Source organism: Aspergillus clavatus, genomic scaffold (assembly GCF_000002715.2).
Source record: "Aspergillus clavatus NRRL 1 1099423829804 genomic scaffold, whole genome shotgun sequence".
Lineage (NCBI taxonomy): Eukaryota > Fungi > Ascomycota > Eurotiomycetes > Eurotiales > Aspergillaceae > Aspergillus > Aspergillus clavatus.
The window spans coordinates 294,396-316,475 of record NW_001517095.1 but is presented as its reverse complement, the minus strand read 5'-3'; the positions used below and the strand labels follow the sequence as shown (position 1 = coordinate 316,475).

The 22,080-nt window shown below is 50.7% G+C and overlaps 9 protein-coding genes across 9 annotated transcripts, besides 9 other annotated features; 5 read left to right on the top strand and 4 right to left on the bottom strand.

Annotated features, from left to right (window-relative positions):
- Nucleotides 1-504: 504 nt before the first annotated feature.
- On the top strand, nt 505-2,418 carry ACLA_096220 (NIF domain protein; the record flags this gene model as incomplete). The annotated part of the gene is made up of 1 exon (XM_001270114.1): nt 505-2,418. The coding sequence occupies one exon, from the start codon at nt 505-507 to the stop codon at nt 2,416-2,418; it is 1,914 nt and encodes a 637-aa protein (XP_001270115.1).
- Nucleotides 2,116-2,213: a microsatellite.
- Nucleotides 2,127-2,159: a microsatellite.
- Nucleotides 2,419-3,103: 685 nt separating the features above from the next.
- On the bottom strand, nt 3,104-4,769 carry ACLA_096210 (elongation factor 1 gamma domain-containing protein; the record flags this gene model as incomplete). The annotated part of the gene is made up of 4 exons (XM_001270113.1): nt 3,104-3,390; nt 3,447-4,160; nt 4,428-4,629; nt 4,740-4,769. The coding sequence occupies 4 exons, from the start codon at nt 4,767-4,769 to the stop codon at nt 3,104-3,106; spliced, it is 1,233 nt and encodes a 410-aa protein (XP_001270114.1).
- Nucleotides 4,770-5,092: 323 nt separating this feature from the next.
- Nucleotides 5,093-6,112, top strand: ACLA_096200 (mitochondrial 37S ribosomal protein uS9m; the record flags this gene model as incomplete). The annotated part of the gene is made up of 2 exons (XM_001270112.1): nt 5,093-5,948; nt 6,021-6,112. The coding sequence occupies 2 exons, from the start codon at nt 5,093-5,095 to the stop codon at nt 6,110-6,112; spliced, it is 948 nt and encodes a 315-aa protein (XP_001270113.1).
- Nucleotides 6,113-7,792: 1,680 nt separating this feature from the next.
- Nucleotides 7,793-7,813: a microsatellite.
- A 1,516-nt stretch (nt 7,814-9,329) lies between these two features.
- Nucleotides 9,330-9,420: a microsatellite.
- An 884-nt stretch (nt 9,421-10,304) lies between these two features.
- Nucleotides 10,305-11,710, top strand: ACLA_096190 (uncharacterized protein; the record flags this gene model as incomplete). Its single annotated transcript, XM_001270111.1, has 3 exons — nt 10,305-11,118; nt 11,250-11,516; nt 11,616-11,710. The coding sequence occupies 3 exons, from the start codon at nt 10,305-10,307 to the stop codon at nt 11,708-11,710; spliced, it is 1,176 nt and encodes a 391-aa protein (XP_001270112.1).
- Nucleotides 10,947-10,966: a microsatellite.
- A 689-nt stretch (nt 11,711-12,399) lies between the features above and the next one.
- ACLA_096180 (uncharacterized protein) lies at nt 12,400-12,822 on the bottom strand (the record flags this gene model as incomplete). The annotated part of the gene is made up of 4 exons (XM_001270110.1): nt 12,400-12,419; nt 12,466-12,597; nt 12,674-12,751; nt 12,807-12,822. 4 exons carry the CDS (start codon nt 12,820-12,822, stop codon nt 12,400-12,402), a joined length of 246 nt encoding a protein of 81 aa, XP_001270111.1.
- Nucleotides 12,411-12,439: a microsatellite.
- Nucleotides 12,823-14,152: 1,330 nt separating the features above from the next.
- Nucleotides 14,153-14,179: a microsatellite.
- Nucleotides 14,180-14,233: 54 nt separating this feature from the next.
- On the bottom strand, nt 14,234-15,128 carry cnaB (calcineurin regulatory subunit B; the record flags this gene model as incomplete). The annotated part of the gene is made up of 5 exons (XM_001270109.1): nt 14,234-14,244; nt 14,330-14,664; nt 14,759-14,832; nt 14,888-14,940; nt 15,020-15,128. 5 exons carry the CDS (start codon nt 15,126-15,128, stop codon nt 14,234-14,236), a joined length of 582 nt encoding a protein of 193 aa, XP_001270110.1.
- Nucleotides 14,292-14,322: a microsatellite.
- Nucleotides 14,726-14,749: a microsatellite.
- A 584-nt stretch (nt 15,129-15,712) lies between the features above and the next one.
- Nucleotides 15,713-17,673, top strand: ACLA_096160 (enhancer of polycomb-like protein 1; the record flags this gene model as incomplete). Its single annotated transcript, XM_001270108.1, has 4 exons — nt 15,713-15,853; nt 15,993-16,475; nt 16,535-16,831; nt 16,885-17,673. The coding sequence occupies 4 exons, from the start codon at nt 15,713-15,715 to the stop codon at nt 17,671-17,673; spliced, it is 1,710 nt and encodes a 569-aa protein (XP_001270109.1).
- A 497-nt stretch (nt 17,674-18,170) lies between these two features.
- Nucleotides 18,171-19,898, bottom strand: ACLA_096150 (ribosomal lysine N-methyltransferase; the record flags this gene model as incomplete). Its single annotated transcript, XM_001270107.1, has 4 exons — nt 18,171-18,671; nt 18,742-18,969; nt 19,028-19,626; nt 19,748-19,898. 4 exons carry the CDS (start codon nt 19,896-19,898, stop codon nt 18,171-18,173), a joined length of 1,479 nt encoding a protein of 492 aa, XP_001270108.1.
- Nucleotides 19,899-20,382: 484 nt separating this feature from the next.
- Nucleotides 20,383-21,602, top strand: kae1 (O-sialoglycoprotein endopeptidase; the record flags this gene model as incomplete). Its single annotated transcript, XM_001270106.1, has 2 exons — nt 20,383-20,734; nt 20,821-21,602. The coding sequence occupies 2 exons, from the start codon at nt 20,383-20,385 to the stop codon at nt 21,600-21,602; spliced, it is 1,134 nt and encodes a 377-aa protein (XP_001270107.1).
- Between the last annotated feature and the right edge of the window lie 478 nt (nt 21,603-22,080).

Sequence of the window (22,080 nt, the reverse complement as noted above, 5' to 3'; positions counted from 1 at the left end):
TCTGCGGCGGTGAAAGTCGGCGCAGAAAAAGTTGGCGGATACTGCCACTCCGGCTGGCGGTGAGTAGAGCGGTACCACTCTCTGCTCGCCGCTTTTTCCTCCACGCGGCGATTGTCTGCCAATCCGCCTGGCGATTCTGTTTTGCCTTCGCATTTGTCCGGTCCTTGTTGGTGATTGATCATTTTTCTCCGTCCATCTTCTCCCTGTACTCCCTCAATTATCTTGTCGTCCCCATGCCACTGGGACGCTGGCCCTTTTGGATTAGAAAGCGTCCTTTGTGTATACCGTCTCTTCCCGCGTCAGTGGTCGGCCATCATCACCGCATGCCCCAAGGCGGGGTGTCTCAAACAGTAGATATACACATTTCGAGTGTTGATGATCATTTACTAATTGCATGTGTCTTCTGTACAGTTTTCGTCCTCAAATAAAGCCATACCGCATATTTCTCCTTCGAAGAAACGCCGAAGACCTGCTCTTAGTGACGGCAGTCTCTCACATCGAGCAATGAAACCTCCACGATCCGCTCAGGGCAACACGCTTCAGGCAGGAAATCATCAACAAACCTCCAAAACTCCATCAGACCCTGCACACAACTCGAGGGACCCATGGCGGCCATATCAAGGTCGCTGGAAAACGAACAAGACTTCTGGTAATGCGAGCAAGGTCGTCGCCAACACACCTCAGAACACCATGCCAGTTGAATCGCCGCGAAGTCGTTGGCGCCGCAATTTTGAATCGAACGATAGGAAGTTCAACCCAGAGACGCCATCGTACATTCCACTTCCTTCAGGCTCTCCAGCAGTTGCAGTTCCGATTATGCCTCACCCATCGTCACACCCCTTCGTCCCTCCACAACCTCACTCCCAACCGGGAACGAATCTCAATCCGTTCCCCGTGTTCCCGTTGCTGCCAGGCACCACGGACCCGTTCAATAATACTCCCATGCCCCCGATGTTCTTTCCGCAGACCATGCAGAATCTGCAGCCCTCACAATTGCGACCTCCTTCCGATCAGACCCCGTTCAATCCCCTAGTCTTTCCTCCGGTGCCGAATCTGGACAGCCCAGCGAATTTTATGCCTCTCATGTTCCCTGTGACGAATATGGGAGCTGCGAGCCCGGCGTTGGTGAATCCCATCTTCAACAGCGTTCCGTTCTTTCCCTTTGATCCGATGATCTCGGCACCAGCTGGCTCTGCTGTAGAGAATCCCTCGAATCCCAACGCCCGGGGCTCCTCCCCCATCCATTCACGGGCCAGGTTCTCCAAAAGTCCGGAGCCGCCTGCGCCGATCAAAAGATACCTGACGCAATCGTCCCTGCCGCCTAAACAATCCCCTACCCGCCAACCTCTACTTGTCATTCTCGATCTAAATGGCACTCTAATCTATCGGAAGCATCGACGGCTGCCTCCCTCATTCGCCAAGAGGGCGGGTTTGGATCAATTCCTAGAGGCGTTGTTGCAGAATTACAAGGTCATGATTTGGTCGAGCTCACAACCAGAGACTGTTGGTGCAATCTGTGAGAAGCTGTTTCCTGGCGAGAAGAGAAAGTCGTTGGTGGCGGAATGGGGACGGGATAAACTAAATCTCTCCAAGGCCCAGTACAAATCAAAGGTGCAGGTCTACAAGACACTCAATACAGTCTGGAACGATCCGGCGGTCCAAGCCTCGCATCCCAATTCAAAGCAGAAAGGTCGCCCCAAACCCAAGAATAACTCCGTCAATCCAGCCAGAAGATGGGACCAAACCAATACTGTGCTCATCGACGACAGCAAACTCAAAGCCCTCAGCGAACCATACAACATTCTCGAAATCCCCGAGTTCACCAACGCCTCCTGCAACGACGAGTCACTCATCTTCCCCAAGGTCCTGGAACGGCTCGAGGCGCTGGCCCACCACGACGACGTCAGCAAGCTACTCCAGCTCTGGAACTCCAGGCTCACGGGGAGCGAGACAATCCTCGACCTGGACATTGGCACCGATCAACTCCCACACCCACAAGAAGAAGCACAATCGCAGCCGGTCGGTCCTCCGGCTCCTTCAACCCCGCAGGAGATAGCCCAGGCGCGCAAGGAGAGACGCAAACTCCGCAAACAGGAGCGGAAGGTTGCCCGGAGAGCCGCCACGGCTGCTACTACTGCTACTACTGCTGCTAGTGCTACAAAGGCTGCTGTTGCGCTCGTTACTATTCTTACTTCACCCGCTGCTGTTTCTGCCCTCTCCGCGCCAACTAAGGCAGCCGAGCCCATCGACGACACACCTAGTTCGACAGACGGCCCAGCCAGTCTCGACGGGAACTCTCCGGCAGGTGTGCCGCTGCCGCCGCAGCGGCCCGCGCGGTCCCCGTCGCCTGCGTCCTCGGTACAATCGGAGAATTACCTTCTCGATCGCCTAGAGGAATCTTTGGATGTACGCCATTAGTAAGGTTTGCCGCTGCCGCTTTCTTTAAGTATTCATATCCATAATCGTTGGATAATTGGTTACGTGTAGAGAAAAGACAGGATAGGATAGGATAAGATACCCCGCAATATGCATACGTTGAATTATGAAGATAAGCCATCTGACTTGGTTACATATATACATACAGAGTATAGACAGAATGGCATTATTTGAATAGTTCGTTGGCATCAAGGGCGCTGGACATACAATTACTTGTTTACAACGTATTACATTAGGAGTTCACATAGGAATAAGAACATCAAGATCATGAATGCTTTTTTGCTTGTTTGTTGGCTAGAACTAGCTACTATCATTTGCACATCTCGAGAGATCATTAGCGTGACATAATGTAATGTCTACGCAGATTGGTCTTTAGTGATAAAAAAAGAATCTTTTTTTAAAAGGGGTGACGAATGAAAATACGTAAACCATTCAGTCATGGGAAGCGTGGACATTAAAGGGGCTGTCGATTGGGCGCAGAGGGGGAAGGCGGGAGAGTAATTGAAGGAATGCCTGATCTATCAAACGTTGGGAGATGGGAGGCTTCCAAAGCACACCAAATCTCACAAAGATAACAGTCAAGGCTCGAGTTTATGTGAAGCTAACCCAAGGGCAGGAGGGTAGGGAGAGGTCATGCGTTGGCTGATAGCATTTAGGATATCTTCGTCTATTTGAAGACGTGGCCGTCAACGTGGGGGTACTCCTTGCCGTCGACAGTGACGGGGGCATCCCAAGCCCACATGTCATCAACAAGCTTCTTGTCCTCGGGGTTGGAGGGGTCGAGCTTGCGGAAGTCGTAGCTCTCCCAGTCGGGAGCGACGTTGAAAGCGGGCTCGAACTCCTGGCCGCGGACCAGGAAGACACCGCGGATGACGCAGTCGTAGTTGGTACCGTAGACAGACTGGGCACCGAAGAGGTACTTGCGAGAACCCTCAAGACGGGCGTGGAAACCACCTGCAACAGAGAGTCAGAATTTCAATTTCATGGCGAGGAGCAGCCGTTATTCTTACCGATCAGGTTGTTGGCCATGAAGGTGAGCTTCAGCTCCTTGGGGTACTTGTAGTCAACAGCCCACAGAGAGAACTCCTCGGGCTTGTTGTTGGCCCAGAACCAGGGCAGAGCAACGGGGCGGGTGTCCTCGTTGGAGTACTGGCGCTTCCACTCGTCGAGGACGAAGGTAGGTCTGCCAAGAAGCTCAAGAGGGTGCTTGGGCTTCTTCTCAGCCTCGGGCTTATCCTCAGCAGCGGCAGGAGCAGCGGCAGCGGGGGCAGCCTTGGGCTTCTCCTCCTTCTTGGGGGGAGTGTACTTGATAGCCTCCTCAACGAGGGTGGGCTCAGCAACGGCCTTGAAGGGAGCCTGGTTGATGATGGTGGTAAACCATCTAGCGGTGGCAGGGTTCTCCGAGCGCCAGGCCTTGTCCAGGACGGTGGCGAAGGCACGGGTGAGGAAAGAGGCGGTGAAGTAATCAGCCAGGGTGATGCGCTCGCCAACGAGATAGGTGTTGGCAGTGAGGTGCTGCTCAAGAACGGCAATAGCCTTCAGAGCGGCCTTGGAGGCATCCTCGACGTTCTTCTTGTTGTAGGGGTCGAGGCCAAGCAGGGGGCGGAACCAGCCGCCGACCTTATGGGAGAGCTCAGAGTTGGCATACGAGAGCCAGCGGAGGATAGCAGCATAGTCCTGCTTGGTCTTGCCCAGGAGAGTGGTCTTCTCGTTCTGGGAGGTCACTTTATGGCAGTTAGCCTCATGATCGAATAACCAAATGTCATTTCCGAAAACAGCAAGCGTCAAAATTTCTCCTTGGGAAAAAATTTTTTTGCCAGAAGGCGGGGTAAATCAAAAAAATTTTTTTTCAGAGGTTTGTGTTATCAACAGGGTTGTATAGTTTCTGCCAGGGATAACTAGTAATAAAACTGCTCATCATAAAAAGCAAGGATTGTAGATGCTGAACGCATAGATTCGGAGATGAAAACTCCTTAGGTTTCAAAACATACCGTAGACAGCGATGGCGATGGCCTCAGAGAGAGCGAAGCCATTGGCACCCTCGAAGGCAGGGACCTTGCCGAGAGGCTGGAGCTTCTTGTACTCGGCAGACTGGTTGAAGGCCGCAGCAGAGTTGGCCTCAGTCTCGACCAGCTCAAGCTCAACGTCGTTGCACTTGGCAGCGACGAGGACGGCGAGGGTACGACCGTTGGTCTATTCCAATGAGTCATATTAGCCAGCTGTCCTCATCATGGATGGTAATAACAAGCGACAGAAAGATCTTCCATCCAAGTATGAGGAGAGGAGAGGAGAGAAACACATACGGGAAGACCGTAGAGCTTTCCGAAAGCCATTTTGTGTGATGTGGGATGAAGGAGGGTGATGTGGGAGGAAGAAGGAGAGGAAGACACAGGAGAACTTTTTGAGGGGTTTCGGCGGAAAAGGCGACGAGCGATTGTGCGAATCAGATGTCAGTGTCGGCAGCCGGAGGAACTTTCTGCCGCTCACGTGATGTACCGCCGAAAAACCTCAGGATGCACCATACTGGGGGCTGGTGAACGATAGGCTGAGAGTTCCCACCGGGGCTGCAACACCATCGCAGATTTCTCCTTGTCACCGCTCTCATTCTTTCTCTTTACGCCTCAGTCCTGGTTCCGGCTAGTGAGTCTGTTCCATAATGGCATGGCAGAGGCCCAATTGCATTGTACAGGCGGTCCAGTCCGTCCGGACTGCTCAGCTGCAGTCTCTCCTCCGAAGCACCACAATCCCCTCATGGAGCTCGTTACGACAGCAGCGAAGCGGGCGCAGCTACGCAACAGAGGCCGTGTCTGCTGGTGACAACGCACTCGCGGTTCGCGCCGCCCCCGAGATCGACTTCAGCAACCTCGTCAGCCGTCCTGCCCGGGTTATTCCCGCATCACCCGCCTACTTCTCCGGGAGTCCCAAATTCATCGACCACCTGCTGAAGCTGGAACACATCTGCGCTAAATATGCGTCGCTACCTACGGTGGCTCCGAGTGAAGCTCCTCGGATGGCATGGTTCAAACTTGCACAATTCCGCGATTTCGTCGGCGAGCCCGTACCGACGAAGAAATACAAGAGCCTGATCAAGATCCTGCAACGGCTCAACCGGATCGAACCCGCGCTGCTTCCACTTGAGGTTACACAGACGCTGAAGACATTCCTTCGCCCCGGTAATCCATACGGCAACAAACCGGCACCGGCGACGGTGGATGAGCAGGGCCGCGCGCGCGGCAAGGGAAAGCGCAAGACATCCTCCGCGGTGGTACACCTGGTTGAGGGTGAGGGAGAAGTGATGGTGAACGGGAAGACTCTGGGGGAGGCCTTCCCTCGTCTGCACGACCGTGAGAGTGCAACATGGGCGCTGAGATGCACGTCGAGATTGGACAAATACAACGTGTGGGCGACTGTTCGGGGCGGTGGAGTCACTGGTCAGGCAGAGGCTGTCACATTAGCACTTGGAAGAGCACTGCTCGTCCACGAGCCGGCGCTGAAGCCTATTTTGCGGAAAGGTACGTTGCGGATGGCACTGATTCTCTGCGTGGAATTGAGAAACAATGCTAACGAATCAATTTTTGTTTCAGCTGGTGTCATCACTGTCGATGCTCGTCGGGTCGAGAGAAAGAAGCCCGGCCACGTCAAGGCCCGCAAGATGCCCACCTGGGTCAAGAGATGAAGGCATGCTTTTTTTTTATTCTCTCTTGGTGCCCGGAGTGGCTTTTGTTTCGATTATCTACTACTTTACTATTTCCCCCGGCCTGTATTATCTTCCACCTGCCATTGTGATTCCTGATTGACATATACTTTTGAATTTCCGCAGCATGACCGTCGGTGTGCCATGGGTGATTATGTTTTTCTACCAAGACAAGACACTTAACCTTGCCTGGGTGATTCCGGCGACAAGCAAATGTACCATTAAGAATATGGCGTTGATCCTCCCTAGAATACAAATGAAATGAAACTTGGACATGCTGGACAGACAAGCCAAGGGACCTGCGTATATAACTGGGCTGTACCCTCCTTCTTTTTTTTCTGCACAGCCAGACCAACTCGGATGGAATCGAATGGTCAGATCCGAATCATCTGACAGACACTCTTGACTTCCGAACCACCAGGCGCGAATAGCAACTCTCGCCTTTCCGATATCTCAGTCCGAATTCGAACATGCGTTCCGAAAAGAACAAAGCCAGAAAACGCAGGACGGACCAGCTCCAAAGACACGGACCACCCGAGCATAAGAAAAAGACGCAGGGTTCGCGAGAAAAGTGGCTCTGCCTCTGCACGACGTCGCCCAGGCTCACAGCCTCCCCCAGCTGACGAAGGCCAGCGTTACACGCGTTCACTCGTTCTGGGGGCCCGCCGAGTCAGTCGAGTCTCTTGGTCGGGAGACAAAAGACGCCTTTTACCCTCCAGCGAACATGGCGCTGAGATCAGCGATGATTCCATAGCGCTTTGGGGGGAGGGGGGCGGGGAACCAATTAGTCTGATCAGTCCATGGGCGAGGGTTTGTTTGGTAGGTGCTGGGTTGTTGTACATTCTGGCTTGCGTGACTTGAGGGTTCTGAGCTACTATCGTCATCTGTTGGGTGGGTTTGGAATCTTCTCCCCTATGCTGAGAGGATGGAAGGATGTAAGCCGGGGGGGAGGGGTCTTTTTCTTCTCATTCGTAGGGTACATGTAGGCAGAAGCGAATCGACGATGGTGATTGCTTTGCTTGGGGATGAAGCTGAAACTGCAAGAGTCATGGGAGAGTATCAGATTGGCTCGGAGAGATTGATGCTTCATGATAACACAATGCGTTTCATTGATGTGCTTGGAGATGGATGGGTAATAATAGGAAAAGGACTGCTGACCACGCACGTTGACTTGGTAGTCTGAATATGATATTCCTAACATGAACATGATGTGGAGATGGATGGCTCGCACGAGCTTGTTGAGGTCGAGGTCGAGCCTCGAGGAGCTGTGATAATATATTTTTGGCTTTTGCAGTGTAGAACTCAACCTCCAGTAATATTACAGAACAGGGATGGAATCCCCCATACACTATCGTGTCTGCTCACTGCGACAAGCTACTATTAGTGTTGACTGTACTCCGTACTGTGATTATTTACTCAAATCGCATTATACTTCAATAACAAGGCTACGACGGAGCAGATACTCATGAGTATTTGAAATTCCATGTTCGCCAAGGCGCAATTGGATAGAAGGATCTGCCCCAAGGGCATGGTCCCCTACCGCACTAAGAAACTAGGAGTAAGTGCAAGCAATAGTCCTTGATCGACCGTCTCTTCAAGGAATAAAGTGAGTGACATGTTTGAGGATCGGAGCTAAGGATGATTGAGGGACGATGGTTTTGGTTTTTTTTTTTTTTTTTTTTTCCCACCACCACATCGTCTGAGACACTCCCGATCGGACTGGTTCATTCGCCCTGTCTGCATGACCTTCCCAGTGTTCCGGTCGTTACCATGTCCTTGATCCTGAATGTTTGATGATTGGGAGAGTCTGTCTGGGTTCAAAGAGCTAGGGGTCATCAGCGATGGTCAGCGCTGCATGTCCGCAGCCTGTACAAGATGGACTGTGGTGAAAGGGAGGCAGTAGTAGTAACAATTGACTGTAGATGAGCATCCAAGCTACCACCAGGTATCTAGTAGTAGAGTAAGTACGAAGCACTCAAATCAAAAGAGCAGTGGATACGTACTTTGGCTTCTTCCTGGTCCATGTCTGACAATTTTCCCCTGCAGCAATCCAGGAAGCTAATCGGACAGTTAACTATCTGATGTGGAGCTCATGATGCTCTTGACTTGAGTCTTCCCCAAAGGGCCTTCTCTTGGAGTATAGTTCCCATCTTGCAGAGTAGTTCAGTGCTCATCTGAGCAAGGAGTCTTCTCCCCCCTGTTCTTGTTGAGATGCTCCCACATAGACCTTAGACAGTAGATGGATTGATGCGGGATAGTCTATCCTCGGATAGTCCATTCCAGGATCCAACTCATGTTGACGCTTAGTCCCGAGTCGATCCTCTTGCAAATCCGCCATCTGGAAGCCGCCGAGACACTAGTAAGGGAGAGACCCAGCGCATTGGGCTCTGGAACTAGGAGTATCCCCACGTAGTATCTACGGTATAGTCTATCCAGTTGGCTGGAATTTGTCATTTACACCATCATCATCAATATGAACAAAAAAGAAATAGTGATACTTGCGGCCATACTAGAACTCCCGTAAAGATAGATAGATAGATACCCAGGACACTGGAAACACCGATTAGCTCCGCCTCGGTTTGGTATGGATCGTGAAGGGTATCGACAGTAGTTTCTAATAGTGCGCACTTTCGACTCAGCAATGACAATCACCAGAACCGACCTTCTTTTACTCTTTCGGTCCAATTCCATCCAGAGAATGCAGGTCGGCGATATGTCATTCTTCTTTTTCCTTTCTTTGATGCGCCTCTTCCTTTCCAAGTCGTGCCAGTTCCTCCTCTCCCTCCATCTATGTGTCTGTCTATCTCTCTAGTGCCAATTAAGTAGCTCTTACGGATGGTACTACCCCATGGCGAGGCATATCCCCCTCGATGACAATTGGAGTCAAACGCGATGCACTCCAGTAACAAGCTGAGACCGTCACTGTAAGGCTGGATTGGATAGTTCTGCCCCGACGACTCGGAACAAAAGAAGCCCATACATACGTACAAACCCCAGCAGTCTAGAGTCCAGTCTAAGCAACTAATGGCATCAAAAAGACACCCAGAAGTAGTAAACGAGACTTAGCAGATAGATGGGAATACCTTATTAAATTATCGCACTGGACAAGAAACGATGTAGTTAGATACTGTACTGCCTTGGTCCCCAGTACAGCAGTCACTTTCCATGCTGCTGTCGTCGATCTCTATGCTTTTCCCTGTCTTTTTTTTTCTTTTCTTTTTTCTTTGTTCTCTGTTTTCCCTTCTTTTCTTTTCTTTTTTTCCCTTTTATTTTATTTTTCTTTTCTTTTCCTCTTCCCCTTCTTTTGTTTTGCTGCTTGCTAGTAAGCGCATCAAAATGATTTATTGATACTTCAGCCTATGTCTGTTTCTCTCTATCTCTGTTCCTTCAGTTCCTTTCTGCTACGCTGCTGTGTATGTCACTCGCAGGATCCCAGATCCTCTCTTCTCTAGGATCTTTAAATACATCCCTTGAGTACCCTTCTGTCTTGTCGATTTGTCCCCGTATCCTGAAGTATATCCTCTGTCCACCCCGTCTTGCGCTTCTGTTTCCCCCACTTGCTGGTCTTCCTCCGCTTAAAAGCTGTTGGTTTTGGACTGCAAGTTCCGAGCTTCCAGTCATTCCATCTTACTTCCTGATTGATCGGATATAATTACATTCCTCTTCTTGTGTTTAGTCCTCTCCTTGAATCAAGTATATCCGCCACTCTGTGCGCTTCTCCTCTGTTTGAAGAAAAGGAAGATACAGCTCGAAAGAGTAGCCTGTCAAAGGTATTACTAGTACTTTCTCTGAATGTAAGTGGTCGCCGAATATATGCTATACTTTGCGCACTATTATTCTTGATCAGTGCTGATTGTTCTCAGAGTGCGCCTATCTTTGCGATTCAGAGCAAGTATATCCACCTGGAGACATACCCGCTACATAAAAGATACCCGTCACATCTCTTCGGTTATACATACTTCTTTGAAACTGCTCGTCGACAGACCGATCAGTAGGTCAGGAGAAAAGCAATCAGATCGTGATCGATCACGCACAGACAACATCTTTCCGCCCCGAATTTCGGAATCCCGACAAGCTGGAACCCTACGCGAGCCCTCCGCTGTCCCCTGAAGCGCATTGGTCGTTTGACCTTGATTCAGGGCGTAAGGGGTCTCTGTGGGACCGAGCGCGTGGTATGGATGGCGATAACCGGCGCCTCAAGCACCATGATCCCTCCAGATCTTCGACGAGCTCTGGGGTGACCCGTCGAGGCATCTCCCGATCCGCTGGTGGTGCCGCTGGCCGCTTCAGACAACATGGTCTGCCTGCAACACGTGGAAATCCAACTGGATTGGCACAGGTAACGGAGAGATCGCGAATGTCGACCTACATGGACTATGGATACACAGACACTGCATTCCAGGGCAATCCCCTGCAAGGGGATGAATTGCAACCGTACTCTGTGACGTTGCGCGAGCAGCAGCAGCGCCAGCCGGCAGTGCAGCAACCATTCGCCCCCTATGAATCGGAGATGGTATATAATCTCAGTCAGCAAGGCCCGACACCGAATCCGTACGAGGTCGTGCCACAGTACCCAACACGGCAGTCTGCAGCCATTGACGTCTTGTCCAGCCAATTTGCTGTTCCACAGTACTTCTCAGCTAATGAGCCGACAGCAACAGGGGTCCCTGCAGACGTTTCGCCCTACTTGACCTCGCACCTGTCTTCATCGGCTTATAACCAGCCCGGTCCCATTGGGCGCTCGAGCGCAATGCAGCCCTTTCCCGCAACGATGGCCGAATTTACCGCGGTGGGGGCAACCGCAGGACGTTTAGATCAGCAGCAGCAGCAGCAGCAAGTCGCTTCGGAGTCGACAAATGAAGCGTATGGCCGCTTCCAGCGAGCTTTGCGGGCAACCTTTGATCATACGCGCGCTGGCCGATTGGTAGAGGCTGGTCGATCAATCTTGGAAATTGCCGAGTGGCTTGTCACCAATGCGCGGGAACTTGGTATGTTCTTCCTAGCGTTTCTCAGGTTCCACCCATTATCATCTCGCTCATGTTTTTGTTCACATGGCCTTTTTTCCTTTTTCTTTTTCTTTTTCTCATTTTTTTTTCAGTACACTAACATGATCAATAAGACATACTGCGAGATGATCCAGCGCTATACCCCGAACGACTCCAACTTTGGAATGATTTTAACATCTGCTGGTTGGCCATTTGCCAAAAACAGAAGGACATGACACAAGATCTTCTGCAGACCAGCCGCCAGTCACCCAACACGACAATGCTCACAATCGAGCGCATGGAGGAGATGGGCAAAGACCTCATCCAGCTCTGCGACCAGATGGAGCAGCATGGATTAGTGGATTACCAGATGGGTATTTGGGAGGAGGAGATTCTTGGTGGTAAGAGAAAGAAAACCCATCCCAACCTGGAGGCCAACCCCGTTTCCCCGGCTCTTGGCAATCATATGGGCTACATTCTGATTTGAAACTCTCTCCTAGTTCTCGGCGAATGCCTCGATCTGCTCGAAAGCCGACCTGATGATGTGCAGGCGCATCGAGGGAGCGCAGCCACGGCCACTACTTCGCGATCCTGAAGCAACTGGACCTAGACTCTTGAGATGTCGAAACTTGAAGAGCAAGGCCAAAAGCAACTTCCAGTGGACGGGGGGCTCGCTTCGGATATCCGCGTAGCCGTACTTTTGTGATGGTAGCGCTGCTTGCGGGCCTAATGCAGGAACTAAATTAGTCCTCAGTCCTCAGTCCTCCTCACAGCTCACGAGAAATTTGCTCGCACACGGCTGAGTGGTCACAATGCCTCCCAGAGGACTATCTACTCACTACTGTCCCATCTTTCTGAAAAATGAACCCGGGGCTTTTTTCTTCCTCCTTCCTCGACCAATGGAGGGGTACCTAGAGCCATCTTCTCATTTACGAGTCTACGGCCCCATGATGTATGGGGCATTTCTTCAATCTAAATCTACAGCGGTCAGCGGTCAGCGCGAGCCTGATGAGCCGGGCACGTAGCTCCATGACAAAAGAACAATTGTCATTCTAATCTGGCTTCCGATGAAGTTCGCAATTGAAGTCAATACTGCAGATCCCCACCCAAGGTCTCTCCCCTTGGAATCCTCTTTTCTGGAATCATCAATTGTGTATATATAAATGTGACTTTCTATTGCAAGATCTGAAAGCCACCAGCTGATGAGTGTCGGTGTTTGGATATATCCATATAATATCTCTTAGCGATAGACAATTTACTGCGGATCGAAAGTACACCGTTACCTTACAGCGGGAGCCTGTAGCCTGTAGCCTGTAGTCTGTAGATGGATAGCCTATATAGTGTACATACAGTGACAGTTCTGGAAGGATTCAGCCGTGCCTGCAGCCGCAGCGTGGGGGCGCCGGGGCGCCCGGGGCCCTGGAAACTGGAAACTGGAGACTAGAGACTTGGAGAGGGCCGGTGCGGCCCCTAACGATGTACCTAAGTAGCTAACTAGTGGTCCCGGGTTCCAGGTTCTTCGGGGATGAGCACGATGAGGCGTGCGTGATCCGAGGACTTGGGGCATCGGTCCGATCGCTTACGATCTCGATCTCGATCACGATCACCACCTTGACACCGACATCGACAGCAGGCACTGGCAGTCAATTAAGTCAATTAATACATTATCATTATTAGTGGGCATTAGTTACCATTAACTATTACCATTGCAATTTTGTGATGTGCCGAATCTGCAGGAAGCCTGAACGGGCCATGGCTAGTTATTAAGTGCTCACTAATCTAGACAGTAGATACTATCATACTCCGTAGATAATCTATCTACCTTTTGGGGGGGGGGGGAGATGATGGTTCTTCTGAGGTTAGTTGGTGAAGCAGCCTAGTTTCTAGTTTCCAGACTACTTACATACATACTACATAGTCCTTTCTCGCCTCACTTCTCTGAAAACTGATCTTCAAAAATAGGCCAGTGCTGTGGCAACTGGCAAACTAAGTTACAGTAAACATGATGGTATGATATCCCCCACTTCGAGCTCCTCCTTGACCAACCTCCGGAAGCCCTCATTACTACGTATTCCCCAGTAGTGCTTTCACTCCCCAGACCACACAATACTTCTCCCTATCCAGCACGATCCATGCCATCCCAATCCTCGTGCCCCATTTCCACGAGGCCACGCCCCATCTCACAAGCCACAAATGATTTTGAACGAGGAGGAGGGGGAGAGAAAAAAAAAAAAAGGAAAGAAAGAAAAGAGACGACGACTACTCGACTCCTCACAAATCCTAGTCCCGATGGGCTCGAAGGAATATGATACATCAATCCATTTTACCTCATATCCTCCGATGTACATATGCATACTACGTAGATCGGGGTCCCGTAGGCTGGGACCGGGGAGCCGGTCCCCCAGCCCTGTCCCTGTCCCTGGATTCCGCGGGCGCTAGGGGGTGGGGACTGGCTTTATTAGGATTTAGGAGGTAGTAGTCCGTATGTAGGAGTAGGAGTAGTGTGTAGATACCCAATAATATATTATATTATGGATTACTATCTAGACTAGGGCCACGGAGTGATGACGAGAGATGAATTTGAATATCTATTTAGCCCTAATCAATGGCCGATGCTGGTGTTGAATAGTTCCTTCCTTGGCTTTGGTGGTCGGATCCTTCCATGCAACATTCCACGGAGGATAATCCTGGAATGGATGCGTAGGTATTACGGAGAACTACCTAGTGTACTACATTGGTATTGTAGTGATCGACGGTATCAAGCAATATCTAGACATCATGAACTAGGACGCCTTACACAAACTGTATTGTTGTGCGTGGATCGCCGATTACTGCAACAATCAGGAGTATCACATCAGTGAAATAGTCATAATTGAATCGTAGGATGTATGGTGTAGAACTATATGCATGTCGTCATGGCTCCATGAAGGACTCGAAGGATTCTGAGCCCCAGGATATAAACTACAAAGGGGTCATGATCGATGATCGTGAAAGTCATGTCAAGAATGGAAATGATCGGGGCTGGTGTTCGCATGGCAGACAGAGAGAGAGGGAGAGAGAGAGAAAAAAAAGGCAACGCCAGATGGAAAAGCGAAACCAAGCGTCTCAAGCAAGTATCTTAGATTTGGTCTGTAGGGGAGCATCGTCAGTTCAGTTTCTTCTCCATAAGGTATAGCAGGGAGGGAGAGAGAGAGAGAGAGAGAGAGAAACATACTCAGCGTCATGCTCAGGCTAACATCCGTATTCTCCACCATCTCAGTGAACTCCTCGAAGCTGATCTTGCCGTCGCGGTCCTTGTCCGCCTCCATGATCGTCTTGTCCACGATCTGCTGCAGCTGCACATCCTTCAGGTTGTTGCCCACCATCATCTTCAGCACGATAAACAGCTCGCCGTTAGAAATATAGCCGTCGCGGTCGATATCGTACACCTTGAACGCGAACCGCAGCTTTTCCTCCTTGTTGCCCTTGGAGCTGAACGCCGACAGACCCGACACAAATTCCTGGAAGTCGACATCGCCGCCACCGTCTTCGTCGAAGATCGCGATCATTCTGTTGGCCCATCATCGGTCAGTTCTTGCTTGCCTTCGTCTCTTTGTACCCATAGCCTCAATCTTCTTCTTCTTCTTCTTCTCCTAGCACGTACCTCGTCGCCAGCGGGTTGGACGATACTTGGGGGAGGGAGAGGAACTCGTCACGATCGATGGTGCCGGAGCTATCCTGCGGCAGTCTTCAGCATGTCATTCCGTAATGTTTCATGTCAAATCGGTCGGACCTTGTCTAGTTTCATAAATCGCTTGCGAAGCCGATCCACCTCATCCCTATCGACTGTCCCCAGGAAGAACCACTGTCAGTTGTTTCACTCAGAGATAAAAGGACGAGTGTAAGGCAAGGCTGGAGAACCGACAGTTGGAGGCAGACACGATGTTATCGAGCAGCTGTGATGTGCCCACAGATGCTCTGCGCCTGCGCGCATCATACATGGCAGCGTTGTTGGGCTCACTGGGTTGTTCCATGGTGATCTATTGATGAGGGGGAAAAGAGGGTTTGGTGAAATTAATGATAAAGAACAGTGAGCAAAACAAGATGAAAAAGTGGAAAGAAAAGACTGGTTAATGGTCAATGCTTATTAACTCGCGGATGAATTGCGATATTCAAGTCCACAAGCACAGCCAGTGGCGGATCAGACAAGATTCTGGGGAAGAAGGCGACTAGGTAGCAAGCACTAAGCAGGAGGGACAAGACCACACTGGGATGCGGCTCCGTCCATAACATGCCAAGCACATCACCCGTTCATCAATTTGATATCAGCCAGCCCCGCACTAACCATAAACGGACAGGCAAGCGAACCCCTGAGGCCGTGCGCTGGCCCAAAGCAGGCCACGGTTGGGTCACATTACAACGTCAACTCAACCGCCAGTGCTGTTACTACGAGACTCCAACCGTCAATATCTCCCACCACCCATCGATTTTCATCAAGAAAATACGTTTACGCGCTTTCGCATGACCAGAGCTATCGGCATATCCTAATTTTGCGACCCTTCTCCCATGGTCATTGCCGTATTCGCGCCCCAAAGTTCGCATGACTAGGTACGGGGGGATGGGGAGGACGCGCCCAAAAAAGCTCACCTCAAAGGCCTCAATCCCCATTGTTCGTGAGGATGAGATCGACATCATCGAAGATGAAGTCCAGAATTCCCTACAACAGATAGAGACCGGCGTTGAGAAGGCTGAGGAGTCGGTCAGTTTTTCCCCCCGACTAAATTTTAGCCACCCCTGCATATGTCACGTGACCTAATCCCAACCTCACCTCATGGTGAAAATTTCGTCGTTAGCAATATTGGACCCCAAACAGCGCCTGCTAACACTATTCTGTATAGGAATTCCATCTGCAAGCCGCTATCAACGCGACTGCTCAAGGAAAAGTAAATGAGGCGCACATCCCCACACCAGAAACCGTCCTCAGTAATCTCCGATATGACGAGCTCTACCCCCCAATCTTCTCACAGCCAGCGACGTACATCCGCTTCTCCTCGACAGTCGAGGATTGTTGCGGATGCCCATATAACATGACTGAAGAGGATGATGTCTTCCTCAAGATCAGGAACCAAAAGCGGGATGCGTCAGCTCAGTGCACTGAGGACCAATTCGAGGAAGTTATGTACTTTTTCGAAGAGACAGCGCAGACGAAGCAACCGTTCGCAGCTGTAGATAATCCTCCCGTTCTGAGCTTTGCTGAAATGCAAGAGTCGATGGACGCAACCGTAGAAGAGAGCGTCAAGCGATTCGCCAAGGACATATATGACCACTGGAAGGCGCGAAGGACCACTGCCGGCAACCGATCGCTTCTTCCTAACCTCAAGGTAAGCATCGCGTGGCTTGCGGTATTGTTAAGTAGCTTCGTGGCTGACTTTTAGGACAGTTCGAGACCGGACAAGATACCGATGACACAGACCCATACGTCTGCTTCCGTAGGCGGGAAGTCCGTCAGATTCGGAAAACTCGCGGCAGAGATGCTCAGAGTGCCGATAAACTTCGCAGGCTCAGAAAGGAGTTGGAAGACGCTCGACAGCTGGTTGCCTTGGTGCGCCAGCGCGAGTTGGCAAGGAAGGAGATGCTCACGATGGAGCGCCAGATCTTCTTGCAACGCTCTGAGGTGAAGGAGATGAAGAGGAAACTCAACATCAAAGACGATGATGAAGACCTCATCAACCAGAAGGTAAAGTCCACAAATGCGTCAGTCCAGTACTGGCCCGCTAACTCATCGAGCAGCCAAAGAAGAAACCAACAGAGGCGCCAGCAGTGCAGCGGCCAGCCGCCCCTCAGCTCCGGATGCCACCCAAGCCTGGTACCCAGGCAGCCGAAGATTTGCAACTTCTAGAAGATGTCCAGGCAGAGAAAGAGAACGAAATCTTGCGGGACATCAAACAGAACATTGCCAAGCACATCAAATGGAACGAGGGCTATGTGGACCTCACAAGAGCACCTCTCTCGCCGCCTCCGGAGAAGACCTTCCAGGCTGCATTCCGTCCCGCAATCACCACCCAGTTGCCGACTCCTCCATCTTCGGATTCGTCCGACAACATGATGTTGGACACCGCTTTAGATACTACCAATGCCCTTTCCTTCCGAGATAAGCTAGTCCCTCGTACATGGGAGATGAATGAGGACACCAGCAGGATACCGTCGTTTAGGAGGCGTATTGGGCGTGGCGGTCGCTTATTTATCGATCGTCGAAACCTGGTGTCGCGCTGTAGAGTCGAGATGGATCCGCTGAAGGCTGACCGATTCAAATTCGATCGGGAAGATTCCGATGAGGAGTCAGACTTCGAATGTGATCAGTACGATATCCAGATCATGCAACACCGTGCTATCATGGCGGCTAAAGCGCGAGATCAAGCGGCAGCTGCAGCTCAGGCGCAGGCGGCACATGCACAAGCCCAGGCTCAAGCGCAAAGAAGATTGCAAGCTGAGCAAACCGCGGCTAGTAATGGACCTGCCAACGTGGGGCAGACAATGGGGTCAAATCCAGGGCCTGGTGCCGTGGCCACCACAACGTGAGATATGAGCTGGGCTTTTATTCTTCTCCCTTTCCCTTGATGTTTTCTTTCTCTTTTTTAATCTCTCCCACTCATATCTTGCATTTGGCGGGCGTTTTTGATTCCCTTGTTTTTCTCTCTTATGCCCTTCACCCTCGAGCCTCCCTTGTACTTGTACGTTTACCTCTTTTCCAGCACCTTGGACTCACGAACCGTCACCTCACCACCCTTGCCTCAACCATCCCCCATTTTCAGAATTGTGAGCCTCAAATCACACCAAGATGGCTGCAAACGAAAACTCGTTATGATACAACCCTGGGGTTCGCGCATGTTAGTGTACATAGCCTGTCTTCCTTTTCATTTTTTGCTCTCGAAACCTATCAGTCGATAGACTCATGTACGGATAGCCGATCGATGATGCCAGCAACGAACAAAAACAACAAATAATATCACATCTTAGAAAAAGAGGCCAGAGCTCTTTTATGTCGGCGATGTATAGGTGCGAGTTAGATGCAAGGTTCAGTTCTTGGCTGTCTTGGATCTCCTGGAGTCTCCGTTCTCGTTATCGGCGGGCCGCTTCAGTATAGATGCTCCGTTGGTCTCGGCGGAATTTCCAATGAATTCGTTGAGCATGTTGAATAGAGTTTGTATGATTTCCTTTTCTCCGATGCGGACCTGGATGGCCATCTTCTGTCGGCGAGCGGATGAGTCCAAAGGATGAGAGGCTTCAGACTGGTTCAATCGGGAGAGGATTTCCTGATCTTGCTCGATAGTGGTCGCGTACTGTTTCCCCTTGAGTTGGATACACTTTAAGAACAGGCTTGCCTCTGGTTGGCCGAAGGATGGCTTGGGAGGTTTGCTCTTGGACTGCTGATGCGAAAATTGCTCTGGCGACAGGGTCAGAGTCTTCAAGAGCAGGATTAGCTCATCAGGGAGAATATCTGCCAATGGGTCTCCAGGAGACGGCCTAGGAATAACATAGCCATCGTCAAGGAGTTCCAGGTCCTCTAAAAATTCGAGCTATGTTCAAAGTCAACCATCATGTCACGGATACCGTCGGGATCCAGGAGGTGGAGCAGAGGGTAAATACCCGAGGCTGATTTTCGATATCAGCGTTTTCAAGACCAGCAGAGCGACAGATCTGGTCCAGAGACGCTTCAATCACATCGTATGGAGCATAGTTATCCGTTACATAACCGTAGCGCCTCAGGAGGTCGGAGCGGGGCAATTCTCCGTAGTCATTGAAGATCTCATCTCCCGCCGCGATAGGCTTGATAGCTTTCATGACCAGAGAGTCCTCTTCCTGAAAGAGGCGTGCCTAGGAAGATGATGAATATTATGGCAGAGGGAGTGGTGTTGAAAATGGACGTCCTTACATTATTTCGATCCGCATCCGCGTTGAGGATGTCTGCCAATGGCACCATGCCTTTTGACGACTGGTCCTCTTCCTCATCGGTCATATAACCGTCTTCACCCTCGTTATCTTCATCATCCTCATCATTGACCTTCTCAATGTCAAAAGCATAAGCCATGATAAGGGATCCCATGACGTGAGCGAGACCCAGCAGAGCTTGGGTACCGGCCTCGCCCTCCCATGAGCTGAGACCCTGAATCGGCGGGAAGAGGGAAGGATTCGCCTTTACCACTGGTGCAATCATTTGGAGAATGGACTCTTCAGCACCTTGCCTCCCAATCTTGTCGACAATCGCACTTCCCTGAAGCTCCTGTAGTTCGGCGGGGGACCAAAACATTAGAGTGTCGAAATTCTCTGGGAAGATTCTGTAGTACGGTGCCCAGGCAGACTGCTCTCGTAAGAGATATTCATAGATCATAACCAGCATAAGAGAGAGCCATGGCCCCAACTCTCCCAAATCTTGAGAAAGCAGACTCTTCAGCTTCGAATTTTCCGTCGAGAGAACTAGATCGCGGGGAATGGAGAAAAGTTCTTCGCCTTCGACGATAGCCGATTGTGCCACTGATGATAAAAAGAGAGTCAATCAGAGAAGGTTCAAGATCAACGAGCAATGTTATTCTTCACTCGACAGTTTGGAACGCAATGCATGCAGCAAAATCCTTGCCATGAGTGGGCCACTTACCTACACCTCTCCCGGCAGACTGTGATCTTAAATCAGCGATGCGAATCTTCGGACTGATTCTTACACCCGGTCTCTGAGCCAGCCATGTGATAAACTCATCTGACTGACGCTGGAAGCTGTCGGAATCAGGAAAGTGGGCTGTAGAAGACATTCTGTGACCGATGAAGAATGTTGTGGACTGTGCGTGGGTGGAGTACCCCCCGAGAAAAGAGTAAGACGGAAAGACGATCTTTTAGAAGGAAAATAGTCAGAACAAAACGAGGGAGATGACCGCAGAGTAACCCAAGACGACAATGAAGAGATGAGAGCCGTCAGGACAATAATGTGCTGTTGTGGGAGGAGAAAAGCATGGAGTGGGTTCTTGGTGCTAGTGAGCTGGAGCAGGTGGTTAGTAGTTTAGCAGTATAGTAGCATTTGTTGTATACCCCGTCGGATAAACGCAGCCGCCGTGTCAAGCCGCTACCCGCCCACCAATCGATAACGCTCCTGATAAAAAAAGAAGCGAATGGATTGCCCCTCTACAAGACGAGTTTCCCATAACGATTTGTAGCCGTCGATCTCAAGAAGAAATTGAAGTGTATTTTCAGTGAAGAATTGGAACATTCGGATCCCTTCGCATAATAATCCCCTGCGCCATGATTGCCATCGGACTCGAAGGCTCCGCCAACAAGCTTGGCGTGGGCATCATGTTGCATCCCGAGGATGGCAGCACCCCGCAGGTCCTTGCTAACATTCGTCACACATATGTCTCTCCTCCTGGCGAGGGGTTTCTCCCCAAGGATACTGCCCGGCACCATCGCGCGTGGGTAGTGAAGCTTGTAAAGAGAGCACTCCGAGAAGCTCGCGTGTCTGTTGACGATGTGGATTGCATCTGCTTTACCAAAGGCCCCGGCATGGGTGCTCCTCTCCAAAGTGTCGCTGTGGCTGCCAGGACGCTCAGTCTTTTATGGGGGAAGGAATTGGTCGGCGTGAATCACTGTGTTGGACGTATGTGTCACCGCTGATCCCACTCCCCTGTCACTTCGCTGGATGCTCCCGCTTGTCTAAACGATCCGCTAGCTTTCACCATTCAGGCTTTAATCGTGAGGTCGGCAAGCTAACAAACCACTCAGACATTGAAATGGGCAGACTGATCACGGGCTCGACCAACCCGGTCGTCTTGTACGTCTCGGGAGGCAATACACAGGTCATCGCATACAGCTCGCAAAGGTACCGGATCTTTGGTGAAACGCTCGATATCGCCGTGGGCAACTGCTTGGACAGATTCGCCCGCACATTACACATCTCCAATGACCCTGCACCGGGGTATAACATCGAACAACTAGCCAAGAAGGGTAAACAGTTGGTCGACCTACCGTACACGGTGAAAGGAATGGACTGCTCCTTTTCGGGAATCCTCGCCGCGATTGATGGATTAGCAGCCTCATACGGCCTGAATGGAAAGGAGAAAGAGGAAGAGGAAAAATTAGTGGCTTTATCAGATCCAGCAACATCAGAGGCAGTTGAAAACGTCAAGCCCACTCGCGCGGACCTCTGCTTTTCCCTGCAGGAGACAATCTTCTCCATGCTTGTGGAGATCACTGAGCGCGCGATGGCGCATGTTGGTTCCAAGGAAGTCCTAATAGTAGGCGGTGTGGGTTGCAACGAGCGATTACAGGAGATGATGGGGATCATGGCTCGGGATCGTGGAGGAAGCGTTCATGCGACGGATGAGAGATTCTGTATCGACAACGGAATCATGATCGCCCAGGCGGGCATGCTTGCCTACAAGACAGGTTTCCGTACTCCACTAACAGAGTCAACCTGTACGCAGCGATTCCGAACGGACGGTGTGTTTGTGAAATGGCGAGATTGATCTTAATCATGGACATAATAATGATGCAGATCGCTTTGTCTATGATGTTTATGACTATCAATCAATCATTAATACCCCTGTGCTCTAGTACAGGAATTCTACAATACCTACAAAGCAAATCAAGACTCACGGCAATTCTAGCGGGTGGCTATAGAAAGACAATTTGGTGATTCTATCTTGAGAAAGAGGTTTGCAAATTAGCGATGCTTCGGACAGCGATGGGGGTCGCATAGTCATCGCCTCTAGTTTCGACCAAAGAATTGCGAAAGAAAAGGACCGACAGTACAGACAAGAGAGCCTGATAAAAGGCGCCGCAAGACGATGATTTCCAAAGCCAAATCTAGGAATGAAGTTACAAAATGATCTCGAACATGACAATGGCAATAGATCGCGTCCATGGGAACTGTGAGATACCGGAACGTTCAAAAATACAGTGCATACAATACACAAGTTCGGCCAAACTGTCATTCATCCAAGA